Source organism: Triticum aestivum, chromosome 5D (genome assembly GCF_018294505.1).
Source record: "Triticum aestivum cultivar Chinese Spring chromosome 5D, IWGSC CS RefSeq v2.1, whole genome shotgun sequence".
Taxonomy (NCBI): domain Eukaryota; kingdom Viridiplantae; phylum Streptophyta; class Magnoliopsida; order Poales; family Poaceae; genus Triticum; species Triticum aestivum.
The window spans coordinates 235,311,261-235,321,566 of record NC_057808.1 but is presented as its reverse complement, the minus strand read 5'-3'; the positions used below and the strand labels follow the sequence as shown (position 1 = coordinate 235,321,566).

Here is a 10,306-nt window from a genome sequence, read left to right as displayed (position 1 = left end):
TTTTATACCGACTGCATTGCTAGTCCAGGCGAAGTCAATGTACTTAGATTTGGTCTTTGATGTGGTTCGTGGAAAATGGTGGCAAAAGAAGGTGGCCACTGAGCTCGGGCTCACAGTTTAATCCGTCGATCGATCAATCGGAAGGAGCAAAGAAGGAACATGTAAACGTGTTAATTACAGTACACTACAGAAATAAGTACACTATGAAATGCGCGCTATTCCAATTAGTCCACACACGCTTGCAGACTGAGCTCATATATGGATGAAAACGACTTACATTTGGCACGACCGATGGCGTCGTTGGGACTTTACCATTTTACCCCGACCTGGAGCATGGCCACATATGGTGGTGACGAGATTGTGGTGACATGAGATTGCCTCTGCCAGCCTGACGCCACTAACGTGCGTGCATGAGTGCATATAATTAACTCTTGAGCACGATGGATTCTGGCCAGATACTTGCTTAATTTGTTCACAGGGTAACTGGTGAACACAAACGACATTGACCATGCACTCATAGAGATGAAATCAAAACCGTGCTGCCGATGTACTCGATGTGTATGTGTCAGTCGTTTTGTTTAGTTGCCATCTCAATTATCGCATGTGATCGATGTCGATCCATCCCCTGACCCCTCTTGCCTACGTCGCATGCAGCTGATTTTATAACTTATAAGGCGCAATTTTATGTGCTAGTGGCAGGCCCCATTAGTTTACGCGGTTACTTAGGGGTACCATATATACTAAAACCGTGGACACACAGTTAGGTGCTTAATCTGACTCTGAGATCGAGGCGAGGCAAGTTAGTTGAGAACTTGAGAAAGATGAAGCACATCAAGAAAAGCAGCAGCTCGTCGAGGCTTGCCTGCGACGACGACCGTCCTACGGCGGCGTTGAGGGAGATGGCCAGGGAGCAGTCCCTGGTGACGCAGCTGCGCGCTGTCGTGCTGCCGGCGATCCAGCTAGCCGGCGGCCAGCGGGCCGAGGTCGTCGGCCAGATGTTCGAGAGCATACTGGACTGCTCGGCCAAGGCCATAGCCGCGTTGAAGCTTCTTCCGCTCGATCATTCTCAAGTTGATGATGCTGTGCTGCCGACGGCGATGGTGGACGACAAGACGAGAGTCAGGAAGATCGTCACCGGCGACGGAGAGAAGGACGGCGACGACAATGCCAAGCCCCTTCGCCGTCAGCGCAAGAGAAGGTGAGGAGCACTACATATTTGGTTATGTCGAGTTAATAATCGAGAAAAACCAAATAACGGGTTTAATGCTTTGAGCAGGAGATTAGCCGATGACTCCGTGGCGCTTGAAACGCCTGTTCCTCACTACGATGGCCACCAGTGGAGGAAGTATGGTCAGAAAATCATCAACCACACAAAGCACCCTAGGTACATAAGAGGATACACATAATTTCTGTTGCGTATTACATCAGAGATTAAAATCGAAATGCAAAAAGAACACCTTCGTGGTACAGGAACTCACTGGTATGGTTTGGGTTAAGCAGGAGTTACTACAAATGCACCTACAAGCAAGAACAGGACTGCAGAGCAACGAAGACGGTGCAACAGCAGCAACAAGACGACGGCGTCGACGATGACCCTGCCATGTACGCCGTCGTCTACTACGGTCAACACACCTGCAAGCCCGGCCAGACCGATGCCGCCGTCGTCGAGACGGCAAGCACCGGTAGGTGCGGTGAAGGCGGGGGAGAGGAGCTTGCCCGGAGCAGCAGCCAGTGCAGCAATATCTCGGTGACTTGCTCTTCGGTTGTCGTTGACCACCACCAGACGACGACGGCGTCCCTCGAGAGCAGTTGCAACCTGCTGGACATGGCGGGAGACTTGGCTACTGCAGAGGTGAACCAGTATGATCAGCTGTTTGATGTGGCTTCGTTTTCGCCGTTGGGTTTGGGGACGGCTTGGGAGATGGATATGAGCGGGCATGGGCTCCAAAAGTTTGGAGGCTGCTAAAAATAAAATTCGGATCACGTCGACGGATGAGTTAAAAACATGTTATGTAAGCGTATTTTTTTATCAACAACAATACTCTCTTCGTTCATAAATATAAGATGGTTTGAATATTTCAGTATGGACTATATACGGACTGAAATGAGCAAAAAAACACATGAAAACGTGTCTATATACATTTGATTTCAAAAAAATAGAACATCTTATATTTATGAACGGAGGGAGTACTTAATTGATGTTGACGTTATGGACCGAAATCCAGTTGTTCAAAGAACATTATATATGTAAAGAAAAAGTGTTTCATGCATTTTTTTTTTGAAAAGAAAAGCTTTATTACTTAAAAGATTTAAGCATTACACCTAGGCTCTGCATAGCTAAGATGTACACAGCAAAGTAATGTCCTCTCATTCAAACAAACATGCAGAGTCCATATAACGCCTAAAGCGAAGGGGGGGGGGGGGGGGGGGATCCTAAGATCACGCGTTTACTTGGACATGTAGCACATTGGTACAGGAAATGCTACATTATTTGTAAGTAAACCAGATTTCAATATGGTGGGTACGAACTGTGATGCTGTTATTTTTCCAAAAATTGTGAAACCGGATGTTAATAAATAATATGGATGCAATCCAGCACAAACAACCAATCAATCACCCAACGGTTAAATTAGAAAGAATAAACAGGGATATTGTACCAGCATGCAATCACTGAAGGAAATATGCCCTAGAGGCAATAATAAAGTTGTTATTTTATATTTCCTTATATCACGATAAATTTTTATTATTCATGCTGGAATTGTATTAACCGGAAACTTGATACATGTGTGGATACATAGACAAAACAGAGTGTCCCTAGTAAGCCTCTACTAGACTAGCTCGTTAATCAAAGATGGTTAAGTTTCCTAACCATAAACATGTGTTGTCATTTGATAAACGAGATCACATCATTAGGAGAACAATGTGATGGACAAGACCCATCCGTTAGCTTAGCATATTGATCGTTCAGTTTTATTGCCGTTGCTTTCTTCATGTCAAATACATATTCTTTCGACTATGAGATTATGCAACTCCCGAATATCGGAGGAATACCTTGCGTGCTATCAAACGTCACAACGTAACTGGGTGATTATAAAGATGCTCTACAGGTATCTCCGAAGGTGTTTGTTGGGTTGGCATAGATCGAGATTAGGATTTGTCACTCCGAGTATCGGAGAGGTATCTCTGGGCCCTCTCGGTAATGCACATCATAAGTAGCCTTGCAAGCAAATTGACTAATGAGTTAGTTACAAGATGATGTATTACGGAACGAGTAAAGAGACTTGCCAGTAATGAAATTGAACTAGGTATGTGGATACCGACGATCAAATCTCGGGCAAGTAACATACCGATGACAAAGGCAATAACGTATGTTGTCATAATGGTTCGACCGATAAAGATCTTCGTAGAATATGTAGGAGCCAATATGAGCATCCACGTTCCGCTATTGGTTATTGACAAGAGAGGTGTCTCGGTCATGTCTACATAGTTCTCGAACGCGTAGGGTCCGCACGCTTAACGTTCGATGACAATTTAGTATTATATGAGTTATGTGATTTGGTGAACGAATGTTGTTTGGAGTCCTGGATGAGATCACGGACATGACGAGGAGTCTCAAAATGGTCGAGAGGTAAAGATTGATATTTAGGACGATGGTATTCGGACGCCGAAAGTGTTTCGGAGGGTCCCGGGTACATATAGGGTCACCGGAAGGGGTTCCGGGCAACCCCGGCAAAGATATGGGCTTAATGGGCCAAGGGAAGGGACAAACCATCCCACAAGGGGCTGGTGCGCCCTTCCACCAGGCCGGCCAGCCCTACGGATAGGAAAGGGGGAGTGCAAGTCCCTCCTTCCTTCCCCTCCTCAAGGGAGAAAGGAAAGAGGGGGGGGGGGGTGGGGGGCAGGGCGCCACCTCCCCCCTCCTTCCCCTGGCGCCTATACAAGAAGGGGGGGGGGCGAACCAGGGTAGGAGCCGAAGTGGGATTCGACCCCACTGGGGACGCCCCTTGGCCTCTCCCCTCTTCCTCCCACCTATATATATGAGGAGGGGGACGCCTAGAACACACAGCATCAATTGTTAGCGATGTGCGGCGCCCCCCTCCACAGTTTATACCCCCGGTCATATTCTTGTGGTGCTTAGGCGAAGCCCTACGCAAATCACTTCACCATCACCGTCACCACGCCGTCGTGCTGACGGAACTCATCTACTTCCTCGACACCTTGCTGGATCAAGAGGACGAGGGACGTCATCGAGCTGAACGTTTGGAGAACTCGGAGGTGCCGTACGTTCGGTGCTTGATCGGTCGGATCTAGAAGAAGTTCGACTATATCAACCGCGTTGTCAAAACGCTTCCTCTTTCGGTCTACGAGGGTACGTATACACACATGATACGTCTCCAACGTATCTATAATTTTTGATTTTTCCAGGAGGCCCAGGCGCGCCCTAGTAGGTTATGCCCACCTCGGTTGCCTCCCAAACTTCCTCTTTTCTCTATAAATACCCCAATATTCCAGAAACCCTAGGGGAGTCGACGAAAATCAATTCCAGCCACCGCAAGTTCCAGAACCACCAAATCCAATCTAGACACCATCACGGAGGGGTTCATCATGCCCATTGGTGCCTCTCCGATGATGTGTGAGTAGTCTTTTGTAGACCTACGACTTGTAGTTAGTAGCTAGATGGCTTCCTCTCTTTCTTTTGATTCTCAATACAATGGTCTCTTGGAGATCCATATGATGCAACTCTTTTTGTGGTTTGTTTGTTGGGATCCGATGAACTTTGAGTTTATGATCAGATCTATCTTTTTATCCATGAAAGTTATTTGAGTCTTCTTTGATCTCTTATATGCATGATTGCTTATAGCCTCGTATTTCTTCTCTGATATTTGGGTTTTGTTTGGCCAACTTGATCTATTTATCTTGCAATGGGAAGAGGTGCTTTGTGATGGGTTCGATCTTATGGTGCTTGATACCAGTGACAGAAGGGGAACCGACACGTATGTATCGTTGCCATTAAGGATAACAAGATGGGGTCTATTTCTACATAAATAGATCTTGTCTACATCATGTCATCGTTCTTATTGCATTACTCCGTTTATCAATGAACTTAATACACTAGATGCATGCTGGATAGCGGTCGATGTGTGGAGTAATAGTAGTAGATGCAGGCAGGAGTCAATCTACTAATCTTGGACGTGATGCCTATATAATGATCATTGCCTGTATATCGTCATGATTATATGAAGTTTTATCAATTGCCCAACAGTAACTCGTGTACCCACCGTTTGCTATTTTTCTCGAGAAAAGCCACTAGTGAAATCTACAGCCCCTGGGTCTCTTCCTTATTATATTTGCCTTTGCGATCTATTTTCCTTTGCTTTTATTTTCAGATCTATTAAACCAAAAATACAAAAATACCTTGCTGCACTTTATTTTATTTGGCATTCGATCTATCAATCTATTACAACTTTATCCCGTCCTTTTGCCAATTTCTGGCGCCGTTACCCGAAAGGGATTGACAACCCCTTTAACACGTCGGGTTGCGAGTATTTGTTATTTGTGTGAAGGTGTTGTTTACGTAGTGTTTCTTGGTTCTCCTACTGGTTCAATAACCTTGGTCTCATCACTGAGGAAATACCTACCCTCGCTGTACTGCATCATCCCTTCCTCTTTGGGGAAATACCGACGTAGTTCTAGCAGACATCAACACTCTCCCCCTCGCCTAGATAGATCTTGCGTGAGCATAGGATTTTTTTTGAAATTGCATGCTATGTTTGCCAACTGTGGCATCTGAGCCAGGTCTATGCGTAGATGATATGCACAAGTAGAACACAGAGAGTTGTGGGCGGTGTTCGTCATACTGCTTACCACCAATGTCTTATTTTGATTCGGCGGTATTGTTGGATGAAGCGGCCTAGACCAACCTTACATGACCACGTTCATGAGACCGGTTCCACCGACAGACATGCAACTAGTTTTGCATAAAGGTGGCTGGAGGGTGTCTGTTTCTCCTACTTTAGTTGAATCGAATTTGACTGCGGCCGGTCCTTGTTGAAGGTTAAAACAGCAAACTTGATAAATCCCCGTTGTGGTTTTGATGCATAGGTAAGAACGGTTCTTGCTAGAAGCCCATAGCAGCCACGTAAAACTTGCAATAATAAAGTAGAGGACGTCTAACTTGTTTTTGCAGGCATGTTGTGATGTGATACTGTCAAGACATGATGTGATATACTTTATTGTATGAGATTATCATGTTTTGTAAAAGGTACCGACAACCGGCAGGAGCCTTATGGTTGTCTCTTTATTGTATGAAATGCAAACGCCATGTAATTGCTTTACTTTATCACTATGCGTTAGCGATAGTTGTAGAAGCAATAGTTGGCGAGACGACCACGACGCTACGATGAAGATCAAGGTGTCGAGCCAGTGACGATGGAGGTCATGACGATGCTTTGGAGATGGAGATCAAAAGCACAAGATGATGATGGCCATATCATGTCACATATTTTGATTGCATGTGATGTTTATCTTTTATGCATCGGCGGTAGCATTAACAAGATGATACCTTAACTAAGTTTCAAGGTACAAGTATTCTCCCTGAGTATGCACCGTTGCGACAGTTCGTCCTGTTGAGACACCACGTGATGATTGGGTGTGATAGAGTCTACGTTCACATACAATGGGTGCAAGATAGTTTTGCACATGCGGAATACTTGGGTTAAACTTGACGAGCCTGACATGTAAAGACAAGGCCTCGTAACACTGGAGACCGAAAGGTCGAACGTGAATCATATAGTAGATATGATCAACATAGAGATGTTCACCATTGATGACTACTCCATCTCACATGATGATCGGACATGGTTTAGTTGATTTGGATCACATATCATTTAGATGACTTGAGGGATGTCTATCTAAGTGGGAGTTCTTAAGTACTTTGATTAATTGATCTTAATTTATCATGAACTTAGTCCTGATAGTATTTGCATATCTATGTTATAGATCAATAGCTCGCGATATAGCTTCTATATTTTTTTGATATGTTCGTAGAGAAAAGTTAAAAGATCATAGTAGCAATGATGCAGACTGGGTCCGTGATCTGAGGATTATCCTCGTTGTTGCATAGAAGAATTATGTCCTTGATGCACCGCTAGGTGACAAACCTGTTGCAGGAGCAAATACAGAAGTTATGAATGTGTTGCAAGCTCGATATGATGACTACTTGATATTTTAGTGCGCCATGATTTACGGCTTAGAACCGGGACTTCAAAAACGTTTTGAACGCCACAGAGCATATGCGATGTTACAAGAGCTGAAATTGGTATTTCAGACTCATGCCTGTGTCGAGAGGTATGAGACCTCTGACATGTAATTTGCCTACAAGATGGAGGAGAATAGCTCAACCAGTGAGCATGTGCTCAGAATGTCCGGGTACTACAATCACTTGAATCAAGTGGGAGTTAATCTTCCAAATAAGATAGTGATTGACATAGTTCTCTACTCACTATCACCAAGCTACTAGAACTTCGTGATGAACTATAATGTGCAAGGGATAATGGAAAAGATTCCTGAGCTCTTCGCGATGCTAAAATCCGCGAAGACAGAAATCAAGAAAGACCATCAAGTGTTGATGGTTAACAAGACCACTAGTTTCAAGAAAAAAAGGCAAAGGAAAAGAAAGGGAACTTCAAGAAGAATGACAAGCAAGTTGCCACTCCCGTGAAGAAGCCCAAAGCTAGACCTAAGCTTGAAACTGAGTGCTTCTACTGCAAAGGGAATGGTCACTGGAAGAGGAATTACCCCAAATCCTTGGCGGATAAGAAGGATGACAAAGTGAACAAAGGTATATTTGATATACTTGTTATTGATGTGTACTTTACTAGTGTTCATAGTAATCCCAGGGTATTTGATACCGGTTCAGTTGCTAAGATTAGTAACTCAAAAGAGGAGTTGCAAAATGAACAGAGACTAGTTAAGGGCGAGGTGACGATGTGTGTTCGAAGTGATTCCAAGGTTGATAAGATCACCATCGCACACTCCCTCTACCTTCGGGATTAGTATCACTATAAAAAAAGACACTTCCGTGACAGTTTGGGCCGAACGAATTTTTTCTATCATGCTTATGACACTTCTATGACGATAATTGTGACAAAACTCGGTATCATCATAGATGTGGCGGGCTACTACTTCTATGACAAAAAATCATGACAGAAAATGGGATTTTCATCCTGGGCGGGCCGGAGACGCAGCTGCATGACATTCTTTGGGCCGTCCATGATGGAAAAAACCGTGGTAGAAGCGAGGGCGAGGAAAATATCGGGGAGTTCCCGGTTACGGTGGGTGGTCGGGGGCCGAGCGATGCGCGTTTCTCTCGTACACGTACGCGCGTGGGTGCGAGGCGTTGTGCTGTAACTGAACCCGAGCGAGGCGTTCGCCTACTGAACCCGAGCGATTGCACAGCAGGCTACGCGTTATTAAACCCGAGCAATCGATCGATGGCTGTTAACTGAACCCGATCGAGCGATTCCTTTGCTACTGCTGCTAACTGAAGCCGATTGAACCCTGCTGCCTCCATCCCTTGATGAACAGTGAGTGTTGTTGGGTGGGTTTGGATGAACAGTTCCCGGTGGGGGGTTGGATGAACAGGACCCAGTGGTAGTAGAGGCCGTTGCCGCTGGATGAACAGGCCCCCGATCGAGACGGTTGGGAGTGCATGAACAGGACCCCGTAGAGTGCTGGATGAACAGGACCCTGTGGAGGGCTGGTTGAACAGTAGCCGGTGGAGGCCGGGCTGGATAAACAGTAGCCCGTGGAGGGGTGGTTGAATAGGACCCCGTGGAGAGGGTTGGTTGAACAGTGGCCAGTGGAGGAGTGGTGGAGGCTATATGAACAAGAGCCCGTGGATGAACAGTCGCAGGTGGAGGCTGGAGGAGGTCGACGGTGGATGAACAATAGGCCGTGGAGGTAGTCGATGGTGGAGATGAACAGTATCCTGTGGAGTCCCGTTTTGCGGTACGCCGCACCCCTCCCGATGAACAGGACCCCCGTTTCGACCGTAGCACTCCAACACAAGTCCGTTTCCTCCGTTTTGCGGTACACCACACCCCTCCCGATCAACAGACCCCGTTTCGACCGTAGGAGGTCTGTTTCCTCCGTTTTGCGGTACGCCAGACCTCTCCTGATGAATAGGATCCCGTTTCGACCGTGGCCGGTCGAACACAAGGTCATTTCCTCCGTTCTGCAGTACGCCAGGCCTCGTTTTGATCGGCTGTTCCGTCCAAGCCGGTTGGCTCCCGATGAACACGACGACGACGCAGTTTCTCCGTTCCACCCAGCCATGTACACGAGCCCTGGCCGTACGTATGCGTGAGTAGGCATTCGAGACCCCGCCCGTATGTACATACGTGGCCGTATTTACTTTCTTGCACCCTGGCTATACGTACGTGTACATGCTACGTCCGTGCCTCTACTACGACACGTGCCCATCCTTACACGGCCACAGTTCATCGCTGCAGCCTGGAGACAGACCGATCGTATGTACATACACGTTCGTGACCAGAATGACAACGCTATGTGCGCTTCGACCAGGTGGGTCCTGATTGTCAGGAACTTCCTTGCGTGCGAAAATGTAGCTGGTGGGTCCCATCAGTCAGGAAGCGAATCATTTTTTTGCCCGTAATATGGACGCACTTCCTTGCGTGCGAAGATGTAGCGGTGGGTCCCAGCAGTCAGGGGGAAACGTTTTTTTTGCGAAATACAGTGGCCCATTTGGTGGGTCCCTGCTGTCAGGTGGAGGAATAATTATTTTGCGCGTAATAAGGAGGCACTTCCTTGCTGCGGCCGTGGACCCAGCTGTCAGCCTCTCCACATACAGTACTCTATCGATGGAAGTCGTTCCTTGACCACGTTGACCACGCCGCGCTGAGACCACTAGGGCGGTGGACGACGGCGAGGCCTAGGAAGGGGACGGCGCGGAGCCGGGGAAGACAAGATAGTGGAAGCCCACACGGAGAGGAGTACGAGGGTTCAGTGGTTCGGCTGCGGTGTGAGGCTGCCGTCGCCGCAGAATAACAGGGGGTGTGGGTGAGTAGAGGGATGGCCTGGCCAGCGGTGGGAGTAGTAGGGGGCGGTGAGGCCTCCGCGGCAGCACAGCCGGCTACAGGAGGCAGGAGCAGGTGGCACGACCGGCGCTGGTTTGGGCGGCTGGAGCAAGAAGACCAGAGGTTGAAGAAGCACTACAGCCGTTGGATGGACATCGTATGGTCACTGGAGCTAAAATCGTTCATATTGACTAAGTTGACAAAGCCCT

The 10,306-nt window shown here is 47.1% G+C and overlaps 1 protein-coding gene across 1 annotated transcript; it reads left to right on the top strand.

The window, feature by feature from the left end:
• The first annotated feature begins 780 nt into the window (after positions 1-780).
• Positions 781-2,283, top strand: LOC123124584 (uncharacterized). Its single transcript, XM_044545169.1, has 3 exons — positions 781-1,198; positions 1,277-1,384; positions 1,501-2,283. Exons 1-3 carry the CDS (start codon positions 822-824, stop codon positions 1,964-1,966), a joined length of 951 nt encoding a protein of 316 aa, XP_044401104.1. The 5' UTR covers positions 781-821; the 3' UTR covers positions 1,967-2,283.
• Positions 2,284-10,306: the final 8,023 nt, after the last annotated feature.